Source organism: Streptopelia decaocto, assembly GCF_964273445.1.
Source record: "Streptopelia decaocto genome assembly, chromosome: 17".
Lineage (NCBI taxonomy): Eukaryota > Metazoa > Chordata > Aves > Columbiformes > Columbidae > Streptopelia > Streptopelia decaocto.
In genome coordinates, this window is record NC_138672.1 from 11,550,644 (window position 1) to 11,574,345 (window position 23,702).

The 23,702-nt window shown below is 52.6% G+C and overlaps 2 protein-coding genes across 11 annotated transcripts in view; one reads left to right on the plus strand and one right to left on the minus strand.

The window, feature by feature from the left end:
- Positions 1 to 23,702, minus strand: part of MAPKAP1 (MAPK associated protein 1) — a 149,300-nt gene that overhangs the window by 79,629 nt on the left and 45,969 nt on the right. For 3 of the 4 annotated variants that reach the window (XM_082067754.1, XM_082067752.1, XM_082067755.1), the window contains exon 1: positions 2,250 to 2,394. The exons of the other annotated variant lie outside the window; for it this stretch is intronic. The gene's annotated coding sequence lies outside the window, so the exon portion shown is untranslated. Of the gene's footprint in view, positions 1 to 2,249; positions 2,395 to 23,702 lie in introns of those variants that run through there. 4 annotated transcript variants of the gene reach the window in all.
- PBX3 (PBX homeobox 3) overlaps positions 2,494 to 23,702 on the plus strand; it is a 108,133-nt gene continuing 86,924 nt past the window's right edge. Inside the window, exons 1-3 of one of the 7 annotated variants that reach the window (XM_082067757.1) lie at positions 2,507 to 4,040; positions 5,515 to 6,097; positions 7,028 to 7,101. In XM_082067757.1, coding sequence (XP_081923883.1) covers positions 5,901 to 6,097; positions 7,028 to 7,101 — 271 coding nt within the window. In that variant the 5' untranslated portion in view covers positions 2,507 to 4,040; positions 5,515 to 5,900. The other 6 variants (XM_082067756.1, XM_082067758.1, XM_082067759.1 and 3 more) reach the window with 6 other exon arrangements.

The following is a 23,702-nucleotide window of genomic DNA, read 5'->3' on the forward strand; positions in this document are numbered from 1 at the left end:
CACGTGCGCCTGACAGCTCACCACCCAGAAAAAACACGAGTATCTGAGCTCATTTGTAAGGCTTAACTGCCGATTTTAAAACAACAAAACAAACCCAGAGTACCTTTTCAATACCACACTGCAAATCCAGCTTTATTTTTATTCCTGATGAACACATTTCTCCAGAAACAGGGAAGAGATGCTGCCTATGAGCAGGTGACTGTGCTTGGGCTGCACAGGGAGCCGGAAAGGACCTTTCCACAATGGCACCGCACGTTACACGGAACCATGACTTTCACTCATATGCCTAAAATGCTTTAAAGACACTTTGCCAAGCTTTAACATTCCTAAGATGAGCAAATAAAATACCCACTTGCAAACAGGAGGATAAAGGCGTAGGCTCAGACTGCTCAAATATGAGACTAGAACTTCTATGTTGGCTCTTCTCATTGTGGTATTCAGGAGCCTAAAAAACCACCATACCTTTTAAAACCACCTATACAAACCTCAGTCTTTAAAAAACCAACACAATTGCCTGTATAGTATTGAGAGTGATGCCATGTTGTTTGGGTTTTCCTGAGCAAGACTCTCAACTATGTCTACACTGCAATTAGCAAGTGAGCATAGACGTCGTTCACAAATTGCCGGTATTTCACACAGCCGCTTTGTAACACCTCAGCAGAAACACACACACAATTAATATTCAAATGCACCCTGGGGTCTTTGTCAGGGGTCCTGCCTAACAGAACAGCCCTCACTTGGTCACTCATGACAAACACGGAACTGCTGTCAGCAAAGCCTAGGACAGCGGGCTCAGGACAAGGCGCTTCCAAGAGGAGGCAGCATCACACCCCCGGCCCCCACCACAAACCATCTGCAGCACCGACCCCCTGCGGCAGCACTTGGGGTGTTCCCAGGGCCAGCGCTGCTGCGGTTCTGCTGCAGCCCAGAGCTCGCAGCCCGGCTCCTCCTGCAGGGCAGGACGCAGAAAGCCTGAGCTCACCCTCCCCATCCCCAGCGAGGCACTCGGCCATCGCCAAGCGTCCCACAGAGCTGCCACACAGGCATCCTGCTGCTCCTGCATGGGACTCTGCACATCGTATTCTGTCTATTTGCTGTCCCATTTGTTAATATAACTGACCTTTCCTCACACTCACGACTTAGGAGGGTTGGGAAGCTCTGCTACAGAACGCACAGCACAGACTGTTGCCAGGCTGCGGCACCTGCTGGGCCTGCGTTGGTCCAAGGGGAAATCCAGGGAAGAGCTCAGGCGTTAGACACATTGGTTATTAGTTGCAACTGGGTGAAACAGTGAAACCACAAACAGAAGATGAAAGGGTGTAATACACAAGACCTGAAACATAACTGAGAAAGGAATGTACTAAATTGGTTCCAACTCACAGTTATTTCTGTACAAGTCTATATGGAGATGATGATCTAAATTTTTTTTATCTAACCCAAAAAAGTGTCCGTGAACAGGTCTGCTCTGAATTAGAAAAGATAATGAAAGGACTTTAATTCCCAACATTACATCTACCTGGTAATCCCTGAAACCTCAAATCATGTGGAATATAGGAAAGCCAGGTTTGGTTCTGGAATTCCTCACTGAGATGATCGCTAAACTTCCACTAACACTGAAATCAACTCCTGCATCTCTCGGAAACCGTTTCTCGCTCCTGCCCGACGTTCCTGCGGCGAGAACGCCCGTTCCAGCAGCGCCCGCCGGGCCCGCGCCGGCCCGCACCTCGCGACCGCCCGGCGCGCGGACAACGCGGCCACGGGACACGCGGTGCCGCGCGAGCAGGGAACGGGCACGGAGGGACGGCGCGAGCCCCGAGCAGCCCCCGAGCGGCCCCGGAAGGCGCCGGCTGCCCGGCCGCTGTCCGGCCGCTGCCGCGGGGCTGCACCGCTCCAGCCGCACGTCCCGCTCACCCATTCTCCCCTCGGACTCCGCCGCCCGCCCGGCCCGCTGCCCGCAGCCGCTCCCGCCCCGGCCCAGGGCGGGCGGACCCGCAGCCCCGGGAGCCCCGGCTCCCTCCGTGCTCGGGAACAGCTCCCCAGCGGGCTGACCACGGGCTTTTAAGGGAAGCAACGAAGCGAGGGTTAGAGCACGGAGCGCCGCTGCCTCTGCCACCCAGCGGGGCGCCCCGGGGAGCCCCGTGCCCGCTGCCGGCCGGTCCGGGCAGACACCCCGCGGCCGGGCCCCCGACCGCCCCCCGCGGAACCCGCTGCAGGGCCGGGGCGAGGGCCCCGCACGCCTCCGCACTTACAGGCTCCGCCGCCGGGCGCTGCGCGGGGCCGCGCCGGCGCCGCCTCCTCCCGCCGGCGGGCCGGGCAGCCGCTGCCGGGGCCGCAGGACGACGCGGAACCGGGACCGCTGGGCCGCGCCGCGACCCGGAAGCGCAGCTTCCGGAAGTGACGTTCGCGGCACGCCCATGCGCATGCGCGCTCGTGTGTGCGGCGGGAGCTGCGGGCGGGGGCGTGGTCCCGCTTCCGGCCCGCCCGGGGCCTCGGCGGCGGCCCGGGCTCCGGCGCGGCCTGTGCCGCCGGTTCTTGCCGCGCGGTGTCCAGCAGCGGCCCCGGGGCTGCGGAGCGAGGGCAGCGCCGTTCCCGCCGGCCGCAGCGGCTCTGCAGGGCGCGTGTGTACAAGTCCCAGTGGTAACAAACGGAACGAGCAGAAACAGTGACAGAAACTCCTCAGCCGCCCCGAGGCGCGGGAACAGGCCTGCGGGGGACTGCGGTAACCCCGAGTTCCTTCCAAATGCACTAGATTTGTATTTATTTTGTGGTTTTACACCAAACTTTCCACACAGCACTCGGTACACAAACGCAAACAAAGGGAACCGCTAGAAAAAATTTATTAACCGCACCCGCCGCGCTTAAACCCGGGAGGAGCGTCCTGCGGGGCTGCCCCGCGCTCCCAGCACCGCGCTCTGCAGCCCGAGGCCGCTGGTGCCGGGGGAGCGAGCGTGAGCCCGGCCACCCCCACAGGCCCTTCAGCCTGCGCCTCCGCGTCCTGGGGCGTTACCGGGTGCTGCCTGGACTCGTTTTCCTTTGGGCCTCTGTTCATGGCCGACCAGCCTTTGTCAGACCGGCCTGAGCAACTCCTGTGGAAATAGTGAGACAACACCGGTTAATTCCGTGGCAAACCGTGACCTCGCCACCTTGAACAGCTGTACATGTCAACAAAACGCAACTTTTACCAAGGACGGTAGAGGAGGATGTTGAGGAGCATCGCACAGTGCACCAGCGGCACCTGAGGAGACGCGTGTTCAACACCATTCCGAGCAGACAACGACGGAGCGAGGGCAGGAGCTGGAACTGCTCCAGCAAATGGCAGATCATGGCGATGTGAGGCCGTAACCAGGAGGCACCGCGGAGCACAGGGAGCCCTCCAGCAGCCCTCTCATGCTGGAGTTACTTGACTCAGCCTGATAAACCAGGAGAAACAATAACCCAGAAGAGTTTCGCTGGTTTGGTGAGGTGAACTGCATCCGTGTGTGGTGAGCCAGGCACCAGAGCTGGCACAGGGACGCGCCGTCCCGTTTGCATCAGTGCCAGGTGGCCACGGGAACGGGCCGTCTCCTCTGGGAAACTTTGTCCTCAGCAGACAAATGCAAACTGATCTGTGAAATAGACAAAATAATAATAATTTAAAAGATCTTTGGATTAGCATTCTTAATAGATTTGAATGACACTAGGAAGACAGTTGCTTCAACCAGAAAATGGCACAGTAATCAAGACGGAGGATAATTAGAATTTGAATGAACATGCTAATTGAGTGGCAGGACAGTAAAAGTTCTGTCCACCCACAGTAATCCTCAACGGTTCAATGTGACCCTGTGAGCCAGGTCAGGGCTCCCGCTCGAGCAGGGGACACCCACGTTACGGTGCTGAGTGGAGGTCCCGTGACGGTGATGTGGCCGTGGTTGAGTGACGACGCAGCCAGGAGAATGTGGAGCTGCGGTTCGGGCACAAGGGGTCGGAGCTGTTGGGCACCGAGCGTCAGACCAGGAGATTTTGAGCTTGGACGTGACTCCAACTGCAACCGTCCATCACAGGTAAAGTACATACAGTGCATTAAATGTCGTTGTAACTGCTCCTGCGGCGCTCTCACCACGCTGCAGGGGGTTTCTCTTCCCTGAGAGGTCTCTGTAGCAACAGGGTTGTTACACACCACTCAGAACACGGATCACGATCAACTTCCCCTCTGTGTTTGCGTGGGGCAGGTGTTCTCCGTAAGAACAATTCGGGGTGGAGGGCTGGCGGTGATCTGAAGATAACCCCTTCACACAATGGAGTCTTAGTTATTCTTTATAGATGTTTATTTTTCTTGTCACATTTTTGGCAGTGTACACATAAGCAAACAGAGTTGAAATCAAGCTCTGGCTGCTGAGTGGCGCCCTTTGCGGCACGGCTGCCGAGCCAGCGAACCGCCCCGCGGGCTCCGGCCCGGGACGGGGCTTGGCTGCGCGGGCGGCACCGGACTGCCGGGCCCGGGGCCTCTTCAGGGCCAGCCTTCCCGCTGCCGGGGCTGCCCCAGCCCAGAGAACTGGGGGAGCCGGCGCGGAGGCGCTGGGGCAACCGAGAGGCCTCAACCCGGCGTTACCATAACAACAGAAGGGGCGGGGCCGAGCGGCTGTCGCCCCGGCCACGTGGCTGTTCGAACAGCCCAATCAGAAGTTTCTCAGCCAGGGGGCGGGGCCTCCGCGGGAGCAGGCAGGAGCAGCACCGCCCCGCGCACGCTGAGTGGCCAGCGCCGCCTAGGGCTTCCGCCCCCGCGCGCTCCGATTGGTCGCCGCACCCGCCGCTCCCGGCCGAGGCCGCCCCGCCCCCGGGGAGCACCGCCGCCGCTCGGCCCGGCGGGAGGGCGACCCCGCGGAGCCGGCCCCGTGAGGCGGGCGGCCCCGGGCGGGGCGGTGGCGGCGGCGGCCCCGCCCGGCGGGGAGGGCCGGGGCGGGGCGCGGGGCGGCGCGGCGCGGCGTCCCGCGGGAGGGGCGGGGCGGGGCGGGGCGCGGCGGCTCCGCGTCCCTCTCGCGCGCGGCCGCTCTCCTCGCTCACAGGGTGACACGTCCGCGGTGAGTGAGTGGCGCTGGCAGGCTGTCAATCGCACCGGAGCGGCCATCAAACAACATAAAACACACACGGGCACCGGGCGGCGGGGCTCATAAATTCCAGCGGGCTGATATTTTTGCACATTGCTTTGCAGAGAGTGTGTAATTAATTTTTTTACAGTTCTTTCCCCGTTATTTCCGCTCTTTTCTTTGCACAAGTTCAAACTTTTGATTGCTGCTGTTTTACCCCCGTTGCACAGACTTGGGATCATTTGTTATTTTTTGGGGGGAGGGCGATTAATTTTTTTCCCACTGTGATTGTGTTTTCTTGGCTTTTTTATGTTGCAATTTGGGGGTGGGGGTGTTCGCCTGGTTTGTTGTGGTTTTTGCTGTTTGCCACCCTCCTAACTTCTTAAGGATTTGAAAGCGAGTTTTTTGATTTTGTATTTTTTTTTTAAATTTTGCTTTTTTTTTTGCAAAGAAGATTTTTGGACAAGTGGGGAAAGACATAAAAAGCAACAGTAAAAGTAAAAAAGAAAAAAAAAAGCTTTGGAGGAAGATTGTACCAGGAAAACTGCAAAGAAACCTTATCAACTCATTTATCCAAGCCACAAATATGATGATGATGAAAGAAGATTGTAACTAAAGAAGAGAGTGATTTACTGCACTGGGAAGGAGAGAGTGGAATAAACAGCTGAGATCTGGTCAAAACACAAATACTGTTTTTTTTGTTGCTTTCTTTGGCTTCTTTTATTTTTCCTTCTGCGGGGTGTGTGTGCAAGAGCGCAGCGGAGTCAGGAGCCGCAGAGCCCGGCGCCCGCGGCTGCCCCGCGCCCGCTCCGCGCTCCGCCCGCCGGCCCGGCCGCCATGGACGATCAGTCCCGGATGCTGCAGACTCTGGCCGGCGTGAACCTGGCCGGGCACTCGGTGCAGGGGGGCATGGCCCTGCCGCCCCCCCACGGACACGACGGGGCCGACGGCGACGGCAGGAAGCAGGACATCGGCGACATCCTCCACCAGATCATGACCATCACTGACCAAAGCCTGGATGAGGCACAAGCAAAGTTGGTTTCGTCTCATTAAACCTTGTCTCTCTCTTTTTCTTTTTCCTTTTTTTTTTTTTTTGCGTGTGTGTGTGTGGGTTTTGTTTCTCTCCTTCCTGCTCCTCTGCGGAGACCTGGAGTCTCACAATTCGAGCAACTTCTTGGTGCCGTAGGAGAAATTGTAAGCAGCCGAGGCAGAGCCGAAGTTGCTATTTAATGAATTTAAATATATATATATATCTATATATATACACACATATATATATAGAGATATATATATATATAAAATAAATGTAGCCGCGTGCGATGCCGATGCCGTCGGCCGGTGCGGAGCCGGGGCCCAGCCCTGCCCGTTCCGCCGGACACGGCCCCGGAGCCGCTCTGTCCGTCCGTCCGTCCGGCGGGCAGCTCCGCACTCTCCCTGCGAGTGCAACTTTTTTTCCTTCCTTTCTTTCTTTTCTGTCTCCCTGCCCTCCAAGTGTCGGCAGATAAATTACAAACCTGACAAGATATTGCTGCTGGGGGGAAAATACAGAACAAAACAAAAGCCAAACAAAACCCCAAAACAACAAAAACCCAAACAACCCCCCAAACCAAACCCTGTTTTAAATCACAGTAAATACAAACGCAAAGAATGTTAACTCTGCAAGTTCCCCCCACCCCAATCTCCTTAATAAATCAGTTATAATATCGCAGGACGGATCGTACCGGAGACAAGGGAGGTTGATTTATACCCCTTCGGCCGGGCGGCATTTGCACAAAGATAATTCGGTGCAGGAGGCAGAGGGAAGGAGGGGGACCCCGGGCCTCCCGCTCGCCGGCAGCCCCGCGGCCCGGCGGGGACACGCGGGCGGGCGGCGGCGCGGCCCGCGCCCCGGGCTCGGGCTCCCGCTCGGGAAGGCGCCATGTTGCTGGGAGCCGCGTTAACCTCTTGTCTCTGCTCTCTTTCAGGAAACACGCACTGAACTGCCACAGGATGAAACCCGCCTTGTTCAGCGTCCTCTGCGAGATCAAGGAGAAAACAGGTAAGGGCCGCCCGCGCCGCCGCAGCCATCTTGGTCCGTCCTTCCTTCCGCCGCCGCCGGGGCCGCTCCTGCCGCCGCTCGCCCCGCCGCAGCGGGCGGGAGGTGCCGCCGGCCGCGCTGCCCGCGGGGCCCGGCCCGCCGAGCGGAGCGCAGCGCAGCGGAGGGGCCCGGCCCGGCCCGGCCCGGCCCGGCGGCGCCGTCAGGCCGGTTCGCAGCGCCATGGCGCGGGGGAGAGCCCCGGCGGTCCCTCTCAGCCGCGGTGCCTCCGCACCGGCCGCCCGCCCGGCGGAACCCTCGGCACAGCTGGGTCACCTCACTTTTGCTTTTGTTTGTTTGTTTTTTCCCGGGCTGCGCCGCTCGCAGCGGGGCCGGAGAACGTGGTGCGGGCGGCGGGGCAGCGCGGGGAGCCGGTTCGGGAGCCGGTTCGGGGAGCCCCGGCTCGGCCCCCGCACGGCCCCCGCACGGCCCCGGTGCCCGGCCGGGCGCTGCGGCTCCGCGGGCTCCGCTGCTCCGGGCGCTGCTGTCTGAAATGCCGAACATTTTCATCTCAAAAGTATAAAAAATATTTTTTCCTACGTTAATGCGACACTAATAAACTGTTGGGTTTTTTTAGAGGCATTTCAGGGGATTTTTTAAAATTTTTTTTTCACATCACTGAATTTAGAGATAATTTTTTTTTAAAGAAGAAAATTTGCAAAGTGTTTTCCCTTGTGTTATGTGGATAAGAACATTTATTATGAGCTGGGTTTAAAAATAAATATATGCATTGTCTGGCTTTTTAGCTCTATTTGATACTCAGTCACATTCCCGTTAATTACACACTGAAAAAATAAGACTTGACGAAAACAGCAAACATGAAATCATTGCAAACCTCAGCTGAGAAGCCTAGAAGTGCACAGTTCTCAGGAAATTTTTAGTGCCTTATGTCCAAGGGTTTCTTTGCTACCGGGGATCCGCTTGAGTTTGTGCTGACAGCTGAGCACTGGGGCATGGACCGTGTTGTGAATATTAAGATCGATTCTGCTTTATATTGCATTACATTACCCGGGATAAGGGGATGATCCCCGCCTGCCCTCGCTCCCCACCTACCTGCGTTGTGCCTCCGCCAGCTCGCGCCCCTTCCCGTCCTGTTTGGCTGTTTGTTCTCTGCCTTTCCCTAAACTTCGCGCCCGTCCTGCCCGAGCCCGCCAGCGACCTGCCCTGCAGGGTCAGACATTTTGCAGCAGGCAGATTTCAATTAAGGAGGCAGGCGGAGGTCCCGCCATCGCTTTATTTGCAGAGGGCTTAGCCTGGCTGCTTTGAAAGGAAAGTGTAGTCAAGCACATGTCAGGGGTGAGCTGGGAGGAATCCCGAGTCCCTCAGCAGCGGGAGCGCTGGTGGGGGGGGGGTTCGGTGGGGCCAGCACCGATCTGGAGGCCGGAGGGAACCTGACAAGAGACTTTGTGGTCCGCAACGTTTCGGGGCGTTTCAGGGGTAACTTGTGAGTTGGGATCCTGCCTTTGTGCTGTGACTAGACAAGCCAAGTTTGCAAGTTCTCTCTTTGTGAAATGGCTGGGAACCAACAAAGAGTGAAGGCGTCCGCCTGCCCAAAGGCCAGATCCCGCAGCAGAGGAGGGACAGGATTAGCGCTGCGGGTGATTGATGGGGATGAATCCACACCCCCCCAACCCCATTCCCGCAGGGGACCTTCCCGCAGGGTCTCCCACTTGAGAAGCACCGTCTGTGTAGGTTTAGTTCACGTGCCCAAGCGAAGAAAACGTGACAGTAAATTCTAGCATATTTTCTGCGAGCTGTTGTAGTAGGAAACAGCTCAAACAATTCTGAACTGGAAGGGTGAGCGGTCTGAGATGCAATTAATGCAGAGGTCCCCTCCTCCCCCTGCTTCTCTGCATTGTCCTGTGGTCCGAGCACTTAGACCCGGCTGCAGCCGGGTCACGCGCCGCTGTTCAGTTGGGTTTAATCAAGCCCAAAGTTTGCCTTGGTGCCGGCAGCGGGAATTGCCGTGATGGCTTTATCGCTGCCTCCTTCGGAGAGAAGGACGAGGGTGAGGAGGGCGGCTGCAGCCTACACCTAAAGCGTAATCGCAGTCGTGTCTGTTCTGAAATAAGTCGTGCAACATCTAAGTCATTTTTCTATTGAATTTTGTATTTTTTCTACTCTGGTAGTTTTCAGTGCAGTCAGCGAGGACTTTGTGAGCCTGGTCGTGAGAGAACACGTAGAGGAGTCCTCAGTTTAGGTAGAGCGACTCGGTCCCTTTCCTGCAAGGGTTAATGGACGCAGCGCGCTTTAAAAGCCTCTCTCTGGCTCACTTAGGGTCAGGAGCGGAGGGTTTTTCTTTTTTCTCCTGTGATGTGTTTACCATGTACAAAGCAAATCACTGAGCTTACTGCATGGAGCCTGACATTTCTTTTTTAACATTTTAAAAAGTGCTTCATAATACATTTAAGAGCTTTACAGATATTAATAGATGTGCATTCTTAGAGGCAACCACAAGGTAGCATGGTTTTCATAAAGAAACTGCCGCTTATTTCTTTAATTAGTTCAAAGAAAAACGATGCCCCAAGTTGTACTGAAGCCCCTCTGACAAAGCGCGAGGACGCGGTGGGAGCGCGTTGCGGAGCCTCGGTGTGCCGCACCGTTCACGCGGCGCCGCCGGCGGGCCGGGGTGGCTCACATCTGTTGCATACCTGTGCGGCGCCGCTGCTCGCGCCGCGCGGGAACCAGGACCAGCCTGCGCCTTCGCTGTTCTAAAGAGCTCTTTTTACTGACTAAAAATCCTTCAGAGCTGTGATTTGATTAAACCTCCATTAGCACGCTGCTGTACCTGAGGTACTGGCTATGCTCATGGAAATAGAAATGAAAATGTATTAATTCTTCTGGTGTTAAACCGGTTAGGGAATTGTGATTATTTCCCAACGGATTGACATATTCTTAGGTCCTGGATTGTGTTGGTAGATGGTTTGGTTTTTTTGCTCTTTAAAAATGATTTATATAGATAGGAACACACATTTACAAGACTGTCTGAACGCAAGTGTGCATATGCATGCATGTATACATTCGTTTCCTTATTTACCTCCGTAAGCCCAGCAGCAACAATGATAGCTGCCAACCAAACCCGAATTTACTGTCACCACAAACCCTAAACAGCGTTCATTTACCAGTAAAGCCTAATGGCATACATGATGGTTTGCCAGATTTGTGGCCTTTGTGAGGCTTATAAGCAGGACTGACTTGGGAAGATCATAAAACTTAATGAACTTCTCGACTGCAGGAGGTGTCCGCAGGGGAAGCGAAAGGCCTGCTTGGCTGCTTGGCCTGCTCCAACTGTTTTTTATGTCTAAAGAGAGAGAAGGAAAATGTTCATTAAGAACGTTCTCCCTCCCGCAGAATTTTGTTTTAAAGAATGAAAAAAAATGAGGAATGAAAGCAGACAAATAGTGATGTTAACCACAGGGTTAATTTCTCGCTGTTCCCCATGGAAGCTAAAACCTTATTTTTATTGCTACAACTGTAAGTAGCCGTGTGATGCCATTCGGATGATGAAAGGGCTGTTTGGTGCCCTTCCTTGCTGGAGAGCTCCTGGGTGAGAATGGCCCAGCTCTCCAGGGGCGCCCCGTGTCGATGCGCCGCGAGATCCGTGAGGCAGGTTGGGCGCTCTGGGGACTCTGCGGCCCCGGAGCGCTACCCCCGTGCGCCGGGCTGGCCGGCACTGCGTGACGCGGCTGGCGGCTTCGCCGTGTGTGTGAGCTGCCTCTCGGTGCCGGCACCGTGCCATCGTACACCAGAAAATGCAGCCCTGGCAGTCTTGTCCGAACATTAAAGGATTCAAGTGGAACAATGAAATGGCACTGATAGCATACATATATATTTGTGCATGTACGTGTGTATATGTGTTAGCTGTTTTCTCAGTATCAGCTGTGATGTTATTGTTATTCATTTTTGCTATTTAAAATATTTATGTGCAGTCCTGGTGTTTTTTTCAAGCTGCTAAATACACATTGTTGATTCACCCTGACTCCATATGAAGTGACCATTGTGTGTTTATGTGCGTGCATTTTTTCCTTTAGTCGAAATTGTTCAGTTTCAGTTTCCGTTCTCATACCTCAGTGTCCAAGATTTGTCACTAAGCCCGTGGTTATACTTTGGAACAGTATAGGTATATTTTTTTTTTAATTGTCAGCAAATATTACAAACGATGGCGTGTGGCAGAACGTCGGGTCCTCTCCTCTGTCCTTACGGCAGTGACATTGCTTCTCGTCATAAACGTCCTACTAGGAAAAAATAAATGGAATACCGTATCTTGATTTCATTTGCTCGTCTGTTTCAAACACATTCGGTGTCAGAACTCCGGTGCTTCTCTGGTTAAGCAAACAGGCAGTTTGGTGATCATTGGCATTAGGGAAATCCGTGTTACTCTGTCTCAGAAGCTGTACCCGCGGTGCCCTCGGACCGCGCCGCTGTCCCTGTCCCTGCTCCGTTCGAACAGCGAGCTGCACGCTCATCACCGGGCTCTTCCCCTGTGCCCCCCTCCAGGACAGGTGTGCACCTGCTTGTCAATACCCACTTCACCACGAGCAGGGATTTATTTGATTTTATAGCTATTTTTGAAGTCCTTCATATTCTATTGGAATTTGGCACATTTGCTTGCTTATCTGGAAATACTAAATGATGTGAGTGACTGTGTGGCGTGGTTGAGGACGCTTGTTGTAAGTTAAGGAATTTTTGCATTCAGAGATAAATTATTATAACAGCATGTAGTGAATGCAAAAGAGGCCTTTTTTTTTTCCAGGATTTAACACATTTATCAAGCTCTATTCCTACAGCTTTCAATGAAAAAGTTGTATGATATGGATATTATGCTGTCTTTTTTCAATTTAAATATTGATTTGTGTGAAACATTAATATAATGATATTTGCAGTCTACCGTAGTCAAATATAAGCAGAATTAGACATACTGAATTGTTACAAATGTAAGGCAATATTTAAATACATATGAAGGCTATATTAATAATTACAGAGCAGAGCGCGAGAGAGTCTGGTTTGTGTTTGTCCTCAGTTTTGGGCTGGTTTTCAGCTCCTGGCACGCGGTGGGTTGGTGGCGGTGGGTGAGCGCTGTGCGGTGTGCACCGTGGTTTGGTGGCAGTGGGTGAGCGCTGTGCGGTGTGCACCGTGGTTTGGTGGCGGTGGGTGAGCGCTGTGCGGTGTGCACCGTGGTTTGGTGGCGGTGGGTGAGCGCTGTGCGGTGTGCACCATGGTTTGGTGGCGGTGGGTGAGCGCTGTGCGGTGTGCACCATGGTTTGGTGATGGTGGGTGAGCGCTGTGCAGTGTGCACCGTGGTTTGGTGGTGGTGCACCATGGTTTGGTGGCGGTGGGTGAGCGCTGTGCGGTGTGCACCATGGTTTGGTGATGGTGGGTGAGCGCTGTGCAGTGTGCACCGTGGTTTGGTGGTGGTGCACCATGGTTTGGTGGCGGTGGGTGAGCGCTGTGCGGTGTGCACCGTGGTTTGGTGGCGGTGGGTGAGCGCTGTGCGGTGTGCACCGTGGTTTGGTGGCGGTGCACCGTGGTTTGGTGGCGGTGGGTGAGCGCTGTGCGGTGTGCACCGTGGTTTGGTGGCGGTGGGTGAGCGCTGTGCGGTGTGCACCGTGGTTCGGTGGCGGTGCACCGTGGTTTGGTGGCAGTGGGTGAACGCTGTGGTGTGCACCGTGGTTCGGTGGCGGTGGGTGAGCGCTGTGCGGTGTGCACCGTGGTTTGTCGCTGCGGAGCCGCCGGCGCGGGGCTGACACCCTGGGAAGAGCGCGGTGTTTGTTTTCTCAGCGCTCATGTTTAATGCTATGCGCTTATCAAGGTGATCAGCATGGTTCAGATAACACGCGCCTGACACCGCCTGCCTTTTTGCACCAGCGTGTTGACCTTTTGTCACATTTGCTTTTCTCCGGTAGGCAATTCATGTCCTTAAGTATGAATGGAGTAAATAATTCACATCAATATTTAATATAAATTATTAAAGTTTCTGTCAGCTCCGGTAGTTCACGCGTGTATAAAGTTGGGGCGGCTGATCGGCCGCACAGCTGCGTTTGCCGCTCGGCCGGCCGGCAGCGCTGCCGCGGCGCGGGCTGCACCGGCGAGGGGCCGGCGGCTCGCAGCACCGGGATCCTGCGAGCCGAGCGCGCCGCGCGGTAACGCACCTGCCGTAGAAGGCTCCAGTATGAGATGAATATCCCTCATAATTTCTTTTGTTGTTCCCGTAGTTTTCCCCTCCCCTTTGTGCTGCGATCAGGAGTCCGCGAGCCCGCTGACCCCGGCGCTCTGCTCTTTGTTAGTGGCTTCCCCAGCGCTGCCGCCCCTGCTCGGGCTGGGGGAGCGGGCGGCCGGCTCTGCTGCTCCCTGCCTGCCTTTGGAGACCCCTGAGGAGCGCTAAGATGATGAAGTTTCAGGGATGTTTTAGTCCTTGCTTGTAAATTACAGTTTTTATTTTGCAAAGTAACCTGTGATTGAAAGTAGATTCTGAAAATATTTCTTAGAGAAGAAATGGTGCGATGTCTGATTGAAACAGCTATAATGTGTTCATTGCTTCAAGAATGGGATAAAAACCGCATGGCTTGTGTGAAAGCAGACAGCAAAAGTCATCATGCACCTACTTTTATTTTATACTATTTTAGGTATTTTACTTTAAACTCTCTGTTGGCGATCAGCTCAGTGCATGTTGCACCGTCGTGTGGACTCGCAGCAATATGGGAATCGCTGAGAATCAGGCGTCCCACAGATCAGTCCCTGGGAAGGGGGGTTGCGTCCTGGGTTTACCGGGCAAACCCTCCTGCGATCCTCAAGCCGTGCATCAACATTTAAAGCTGATCTCTCTCTCCTCATTGTCCAGCAGGTGCATTTGTCATATATTGTTTAATTTTTAATTATTTATTGTAGGTGACAAACGGAATTTAGTAATATTATCCCGATTGCTCTCTTTAGAAGAACAATGGCTTTTCAGCAGATCCTGTTGGATATGACAGAACAGGGATATTTCTTTGAAGAAAGCATCTAGAGATCTTCAAGTATACAATCTAAATTAAGATTCTAAACAGGCATTACAGATGCTGGTAACTTTGGCAATTATCATTTTGTTTGGTGAACAGTAGTAAAACAGTGTGCGGTAAAAGTGTTTAGAGAGAGAGGATAAATAAATTGAACAGTTTTGCAATGCAAAGTGGTTTGTGGTGTTTTTGAGGATTTCTTGGCTCTTGCTTAACTGCTATTGTGAAGCCTGGAGCAGATTTTCCCATTGCTAATGCCCTAGAAGTATTAATTCACTTTGATATGCTAATTAGAGGGCATTATGCAAGAAATGAGATTAAGTGGCAGCATGAAGCCATTTGCCTGTCAGTAAATTGAGAGCTTTAGCATCAGGAGGAGCTTTGTTTTTTCTGAGTTTCTCTTGGTTTTGCATATAAATAAAATTGATTGAAAGGTCTAGAGAAGCTTCTAGAACATTGGTGGTTCTTTTTCTCCTTCTATGATTATTTAAACTTCATGTTAAAGCCTTTCTCTGAATATTAATTGATCTAATGGGAGATACTGAACATGAAGAATTTCATTGTATTCTCAGTTACTGTATCTTAACAAAAGGCAAGTATTAGAATTCTTTGTGTCATCTGATTTCTGTGCTATTATTTGAGCTCTATCTCGCAGCTCTGTCTGGAGCGCCCTGCCCGCCGGCCCGGGCGCTGGAGCCGGCCGCGGGGCCGCGGTGCTGCGGGTGCCGCCGGCTCTGCCGGCTCTGCCGGGGCCGGGGCCGGGGCAGCGGAGCCGGGCGCAGGAGCCCTGCCCGTGGGGCCGCGGGCGCTCGTCACCCCGCTCACTCACAGCGTTTCCCGTCGCTTCTCATGCAAATCACACGTGCGTTTTCCTTCATTTAGGAGGGAAGGGGTTGTAATATTGACCATAGATTTTATTCAACTGCCAGAAGCTGTGTTAAAGTAACATTAAGGGATTGACTTACAGCCATAAGAGCGAGGAAATTTGGAGTTAATAGTTAAACTCTGCCCTTAACTCAACTCATTGAACCTATTTATTAGAGCGTATATGATACGTAAGATCACTGTGCTGAGACCTCTGCAGTATTAGGATGCTCCAGGATGACTCAAAGACAAGAGTTTCTGATTTAGTTCCGATTTTCCTGGTGGTTTTCTTTGTGTGTGTGGTTTTTATTCAGCCTCTGAGTTGCTTTACTACAGTTTTGTGCTTAGTTTTCTTTTTGTAATACCGTTTAAAAATATATCAAAGAAGTAATTCTGGAAATTGAACAAAAATGTATCAAAAAATAAAAGCAACCCGAACCCCAGGCCAGCCTCTGTCGTCCCCTGGCCGAGCCTGCAGGCCGTGTGCTGCGCGCCCGCCTGTCCCGCAGGTCGCAGCGTCCATCGGGGAGCAGCGCTGGAGCGACAGTGCTTGTTATGAGCCCCAGTAGTTATTGAAAAGAAAGGAAAAAGGATACAAAAATGCCCCAGAGCTCCGTGCGGGGGCTGTTGATGCTCGCTGCACGTGCTCTCCCTGATCCTGCCAGCTGGAGTCTATCACTGTTGGGGAATTTTTAACGTGAACCGCACAAGACACAAAGCGCCGCGGATTCCCCGAAGCCACAGGGGTTTTCACGTCAGCGCAGGACAAGGGGGTCTGTGCGGCAGGTCCCTGCCCTCTGTCCCTGCCCTCTGTCCCTGCCTGTCTGTCTGTCCACCCTCCCGCTCTGCACCAGCACAGGGTCCAGCACGGTTTTCATCGAACATGCAATGTCCCTGGTTGTCTTAGTTCTCAAGAGCTCCTGAACTGGTTGGCCTGAAGAATTTACAACCCGAAAGCTTTAGTTATCATAGTGAACATTTTTGATACTGGGAAGAACAAAAGAGCACCTGAAACTGCCAATCAGTTTTCACAGAAAGCAGAAGAAAGCGTCACTGGTCTCCAGCTGCTGATATGGAGTTTCACATTGTTGAACAAAAGAGCTCAATGCAGCGTCCCAGGAGCAGCCGCCCCGCGGGCGCTGCGGGGCGCAGGGGGCGCTGCGGTGGGAGCCGGGCGGGGGTCCCGCTGCTGCCCGCTGGGGAACGAGGGTGAGGGACCCCGGCCCAGCGACCGGGCTCGGCCGCCTCGCTGCGCCCCGTGGCAATGTTATCTACCTGAAGGGTTTGTGGCACTTGTGTTAAGCTGGTGCTATGTGTTGAAAAGGATTAATTTTATCAACTATTGGGTATAATTAAAATTGCTACCTGAGAAGTAATCTACTTGCACTATTTACAGTATCCATATTATTCCAATCATGGTGAGCCTGAGCGGAGTCTTACCTGCTGGAGATGGAGAGATTAGGCTTTCCTTAGACTTGGCGTTAATGAGGAATGTTTGTTTTTTTAATTCATGGTTAGACCTCTGCCGAAAGGGTATCGGGTGTTTGGGGCTCGGCCGCTGGCTCGCTCAGCGCAGAGGGAGCCGGTTTGCTCAGGGATCGCTGCGCTCCGCGGTGGGAGCCGCGGGCAGGCGGCATGGCGCTCTGGAAAGGGCGCGGAAAGCACGTGCGTGGATTTGGCGGTTAAAGAAGGACGTCTGCTTTACCGAGGGTTGCAATTACACAACACCCAAATGTTTGCTTGTTTTCTTCCATGTGAGATGCTGGTGGCATGATTAACTGCCGCTAGTGAGAGCAAGTTACAGTGGATTGTGCAATGATTCTTAGTTGACTTCAAGGATGTATTTATTACTATTTTTGAACAAATTATACTAACATGAAAAGTTGTGGGAATGATTGTGCACTAGATAAGGTGATACATTACAGGAGTGGCTGGGTTTATGGAGCTTTATGCTGAGGTTTTCTCAGAAATTATAGCGCAGTCCTGTCACTATAAAACCCGGTGATACAGTTGGTAATAACATGCACTGGAGGTATTTTTAGGATTTCACTTGTTATTCAAATAGAGTGGGAACTATCAGTTTTTCTACCTCGTATTTCTTTGTTGCGCTGGGTAAAGAGGGAAGAGGGGAAGGAAGCGAGGAGGGCAGAGCGGGCCTGGCCGGGGGACGCCACAGCACTGCCGGGCCTGCTGGTGCCACCGGGCCACGGGACAGCGCAGGGACAGCGCAGGGACAGCGTAGGGACAGCGCAGCCGTGCCAGGCCCCGGCAGGGCCACCGGGGCCACGGGACAGCGCAGGGACAGCGCAGGGACAGCGCAGCCCTGCCAGGCCCCGGCAGGGCCACCGGGGCCACGGGACAGCGTAGGGACAGCGCAGGGACAGCGCAGCCGTGCCAGGCCCCGCCGGCCCCGTGGCCGCGGGGTGTCCCGGTCGGGGTGTCCCGGTCGGGGTGTCCCGGTCGGGGTGTCCCGGTTGGGGTGTCCCGGTCGGGGTGTCCCGGTTGGGGTGTCCCGGTCGGGGTGCCCCGGTTGGGGTGCCCCGGTCGGGGTGTCCCGGTTGGGGCGCTGCTGGCAGCTCCGGGTGCCCGCACGGCCGGCGGGAAATCTCGCCTTCCGTTCGCAGCTGAGGACTTTTTTGTGAATTATTTCTTACTTCCTCTCCACTTGTTAGGGCAGTGACGTGATATCGATATGGTGCTTGGGAACTTATTGACTTGTTGGTTCTTGACCTTTTGACTGTGACCAAGTATAGAAATTGAATGTCTGAAAATTAAATGATAGACTCTATATACATAAATTCTTGGATGTCAGTGTATTACATGAACTAATTTCGGTTTACCTAAATTTATGGCATTTTGTGTTCAATAAAGGAAATATTTCTTCCTTTCAATATACTGAGAGTCTAATAATATTGTAGTTGCTAGCACTAAACAAATCAATTCCCTCTTACTGACTGATTATCATAACAGCTGCTGTTTAATCACCGTGATTGTTATGTAACTTTTAAATCTCTAATATTTTGGAGAGGAACAAGCAGCATCATCTTGCCACGTAAGGACAGGATGCCACTGGTGCCATTGGAGCCGCACGGCTGCGTTGTGCCGGGCTCCAGACTGCATCCTTCGTTAGTTTAGCTGTATTTGCCGGGCTGGGAGCGCTTGCTGAGCAAAGTGCCTGCTTGAGAGGAGACCCAGAGCGACAGACAGTCCGCATCTCGTTTGCGCTGAAGGAAACAGTGGGCATTTGTTTTTCTGCGTGGAAAACATAGTGTGGTGGCGCCCGATGAAAACGCCGAGCATTGGCCTCTGATGCGCGGAGGAGCGAGCTCGGTGCGGTGCAGGCGCGGCCGGGGCGCGGCGGTGCCGCCTGGGCCGGAGCGGCACCGGGACCGTGTCCCTGCACAGCGGAACGTGGTGCTCCGCGAGGGCCGCGAGGCGGCCGTGGCCAGCACTAGTGTAAATATTTGTACAACAACCATGTTCTACAGACTCCGATTTAATGGTAAAAATCTGCCCGGAACGCCTGGGTAAATATATGCTGAAGAACAGAAGCCTATTCACTGAAGAAACAATTGACTTTAGGTTCTTTGTTGTTAAAGTGGCCCCTGGTGATCGGCTGCGAGGAGCAGATAGTGGCAGCGGCTCCTGGCAGTGCCCGGCACGGGGACGGGGACACGGGGACGGGGACGGGGCCGGCGTCACCACCCCGCTCCCCTGCACCGCGGGAAGGGGAACTTGTCAATGGAAGAAAAAGAACTGTAATCGCACATTTACATATGCTCCTAATTGTTGATTTGGGGATTTTCTATGAATATAGCTTCACAAAACAGATGCTGTTTAAGAAAAGGGGGAACATAATTTTGTGGGCAATGAATTAAGTGTTTTTGTGGCCCTCTCATCCGTAGCTGGGAGCAGTTTGTGGACCGCGTCTGTGAACGCCGCTCATAATTGTTTTTCACACATAAGTTATGCAAATGAGCTTTTATGGCAACTGGCATAACAATTAGCATCCTCCAGCAATATTTTAGCAGGTTAATTGCAAAATTTCTAAATTGTACATCTGACTTGTTAATTAGGCATGACAGAGGTGGTAAAATAGTTATCTTCAGGCAGTGGCAGCCAGGAGCTGCTTGAAATGCAAAGAGCAAGGATTGATTGGATTTGAGGGTTAGGACTGTGGGAGCAGTGCTGTTGTCAAGTGCCGCTGAGCAGCTCTGCTCTGCTCTGCTCAGCTCTGCTAGGCTCAGCTCAGCTCAGCTCAGCTCTGCTAAGCTCAGCTCAGCTCTGCTTGGCTCTGCTCTGCTGGGCTCTGCTCAGCTCTGCTTGGCTCAGCTCTGCTCTGCTCTGCTCGGCGCTGCCGGCGAGCACAGCCGCGCTGGTGCCGATGCTGATGCCGGTGCTGATGCTGGTGCTGATGCTGGTGCTGATGCCGGTGCCACGGCCGGAGGATCCCGTGGCCCGGAGCTGCCGTGTTGCCCTGCTCTCCCACGCTGTGCGCCCGGGCCCGCGGAGGCGCAGCCGCAGACTGAGCTGGGAATCTCGATGCCATTTACAAATATGCCTGGAAGTTCAGCTGCTGGCACGGAGCAACGATACTGTATTTTAGCCTCGGTACAAGGAACATTGCTGCCCCCACACCTTTGCTGAGCATTCTGCCTTTTCTTAAATTGCAACCTTTACTGCCCAATATTTTAATATGATGTTGATTACATTTTACAAGCTTTACTTACTCAGCTTATTTCTCTTAAATCCTTGCTTTCAAATATCTTTGTGTGTCTTATAATATTAATCGTATTAAAATACAAAAAACCATGATATTTGCAATAATCCCCTTTTAGGCTCTCAGAGGTATGTCTGAATGATAGAAAAAGATTGTAACAGGAAAGTCTTCATAGTGTAATGTGTTCCCAGCAGTTCCACCAGCACCGCCCGGAACAGGCGATCACACGTTGCAGCAGAGGTACAGTCTGTTTGAGTCGTGTTAACGTCATTTGCCAGCCCCGTATGTTTTAAATACATTTTACTGTATTCGACTGCTGATTTGGGAATAAAATACATATTTCTGGGCTATTTTACTATTTAATAAGTGAAAGGGCGACAACAAGCAGCAACAGCCCTGCAGAAGCGCCTGTGGGAGGCAGAGCAGTGACCCCGCTCCGCTGGTTCTGCCGTTGTCTGCACTTTGCTGCTGGACTCTGTATGTTGGGGCGTGAATAAAGTCAGTCAGATTTTAGTACATATGTAGTCCCTGTAAGCAAAAAGAAGATCAGCTTAAGCACATGTGAAATTTCATGTCCTCTTCTTTCTTTATATGCATTTTATTCATTTAACCACATGGTTTTTAAAATTGGGATGTTATATTTTCATTTAAAAAGTAAATGTTCCTGCATGCATAACTGTTCTAATATTTTACATTTTCTTGTGACATGTGTATATGGAGTAAGTGCCATTTATGATATGTTGTCATCAATAATTTTGTCACAGAGAATAAAAGCCTTTAAACTCATCCACCCACTGGAACGTTTTATCATATTTATTTTAAGAGATATGAAATTAGCAGAACAATTGAGCCCTTTGTATGTGGGAGATGCAAATGTAACTGAATATTTACCTTTAATGAAGGGCAGCATAAATATCTCGGTATCAATAAATTATATGCAGTAGCGGAATACTGCACAGACACCTAATAAATAGTTCCTTTTGCCCCTAGTTCCTGAACCGCATTATCTTTTAGGGTCGTTTAATTTACAACCAACAGTAGAATTAAATATCAGGTAACTTTTGGGAACTGTTGCAACTGGAGCACTCTCGGGGGTTACCCGGCGCAGCTCCAGCGGCGGATCTGGGGACGGAGCCACCGTTGTAACGAGGGTCGCGGGGACACCTCGGCTGTGCGGTGGCTGTTGTCACCGTGCGGCGGTGGCACCGGAGCCGCGTGTGGGCAGGGCGGCACTGCCACGTCGCACCCCGGGTTAACCGGCCGTCCAGCTGTCCAGCGTTGACCATCCTGTGCAGGAATTCTGCTGGAGTCTGCTCGTTAGTAGTGCAGGAGGGTCAGATGCAGAGACTGGTACAAAGCAAGTGCTCTCATGGTAATGATGCTGCTATTTATAGATCCCATTTCATTAGTTGCAGAGTTTCAGGGAAGAGATTTTCTCTAGGGGAAATGGATACTTGAAGTTCATTTTCTTCCTGATGCACATTAAGGCAGAAACGTGAACAACCTTCAGTATAGGACACACGGTGACAAGGTTTGCTTTGGCCGTTTTCCCTGGATGTACCTGCGCTCGCCTCCCGCGCAGATGTGAGTTGCTGACCCGGATTCCAGCCCGGCCTCCTTGCCAAATACCTCCACGATTTTTTGTCATGAGAGGGATATTTTTCCTTTCCCTAAAGGAATTTGCTGTTTAAAGGTGCCACGTCAGTGCAGCGAGCAGTGCGGAGAGGGTTTGCTTTACAGAGCTGTGCCCGCGGCTTGGCCGGCGCCGCGCTCGCCGCAGCCGTTGTCTGCAGTGCCCGCAGCCTCCCGGCCGCGCAGGACGGGGCTCCCGGTGCCCACCAACAACCGCCCGGTGCTCACCAACAACCACCCGGTGCTCACCAACAGCCGCCCGGTGCTCACCAACAACCGCCCGGTGCTCACCAACAGCCGCCCGGTGCTCACCAACAGCCGCCGGCGTTTCCGGGAGCATCTGAGAACTCAATTGCTCAAACACACTTAGTTCCCTCCTGTGACATTCAGATAAGCAAAGCTCCATATAATTTTTGCCTGTCTGTATTTCTAGCGCTTTCCTTCTTGGAATTCTTGACATCTCGAGTTATTATTTTTTTTCCTTTAAGAGAATATTTACTTAGTTAGTATTCACTTAATTAGAACTGACTGTTTAATGTTTTCTGGGAGGGTATTTATGGTATTTTCTTTGCCATATTTGCATTCCAGAAATTAAGTCCCCATGCCATTATTCGGCAAGGCTTTCATACATTAGAATGATGAATTGAAAGCAGAAATGGGAAAAAGACTGCAATGCAATGAAAATTTAATCAGCGTCTTCTGCTGCTTTAATAAGGCAAATAATTCTTATTGGCCGCTGCGTTAAGGTTTCTAATATTTAATTCATAACAAACCTTGCATTATTCCGCAGCAGCATCGACAGCTCCACTTTGCTGCCTGCCAACAGGCAACCATAAAAACTTAAAAGCAGATGTAAACGTCTGAAACAAGGAGACTGATTGGATCTAAAGCGGTCAGAAAAAATCAACACCGTTGCCAGAGAGTTTGATGAATCTTTACACACACTTTAGCAATGCACAAATGATATTAATTAAACTCCTTAAATGGGCTGATTTTGAGGATTTGAGGTGACTTTTTGAAATGTGCAATTGTTAAGTGCCGTGCGGCGGCGCTGGGCACATCCAGGTCATTTTCATCTTCAGGGCGCCTGTTCTGTTGCAATGGTCGGGTTGCTGTGGTGTGTGTGACGTGTGCGTGGAGCGCTGGGCTTCAGCAACAGAACGGGAGCTCGTCCTCCCCGCGCTGCCGCCGGCTCAGAGCGCGGCTGGGGAGCGTGGGGAGCGCCGCGGCCGCGGTGAATCTCGGCCCGCAGCCGCTCGTGCCGGGAGGGCCGCGCGCAAAGCGAGGGCGCGACCCCTGCCCCGAGCCGTGCGGCCCCGCGGAGCCGTGCCATGGGCGCAGCGCCCGCTCCGCCGCACGGGCTCCGCCGGCCCCGGCGCGTAATTGGTGTCAGCACCCCGGGGAGCGCGGCCCCCGCGCCCCCGGCTCGCCCGGCCCTGCCCGCGCGGAGCTGGTAGCGGCTGGTGGTGAACGGGGCCGGGCGGCGCGGGAACAATGCTCCGTGATGTTCGGGATGACAGAAATTAATACGCGCCGGCTCGAAGAAAGCAATGATTAATGGCAGCGAGCACGGGAATGCTGTCCCTCCTTTAACTCCACTTTGATGGGGATTGAAAAGCAAAAGGCTGTTCTCATTCCCTCTCGAAAGCAGAGGTCACCCAGAGTACATTACAGCCATTTTTCCTCTCTGTTTTTTATTTCATAAATATTATGATAAGCATAGATTAGATGGATTTTTTTCACAGAGGCTTAAAAGGACATTTTATGTCTGTTTGCTGTTTGCGCCCAACAAAGAAATCTGATTTCTTCTGTTTACGTGTTAGATCATTTTACTTCGCAGCGGAATAATTAGTGTAATTAAGAATTCCAAGCTCGCCGGCGTGCTGGCTTTTCTCAGCTCTTGCAGATGGGGTTGCGCGGTGGCCGTTTCCAAAGCGCTGCCGGGTCGGCCGGGGACGGGAAGCGCTGCCGAGAAGAGAAAAGAAAGCTTAAAAATCCAGGATTCCGCACTGAATTTTTGATGTAAATATATTTTGCAAGATCCTGGCGCTTGTCAGCGGCTTTCTGAGCTATTTGATAAAGAATCTTTATTCTACAAGAAGACCGAAATAACACAACAGTGCTTTGGATAATGAATTCTTCATCTGAGCAGAACTTTAAAACAAAGTACAATGTTGGCATTTTTTTCTTTGAGCGAGAGGGCTGATACATCCTTGGGATCCGACAGGAAGACATAAATTAATAGAGTTCTGGAGATCAGTTTCTCATTAATAATCCATTTTGTCATGGTTCTTGGCATTGTCAGCCTGGTAGCTGGTTCATATTTTGCTGAGGGATAAAAGCCCATGATGTCTTCA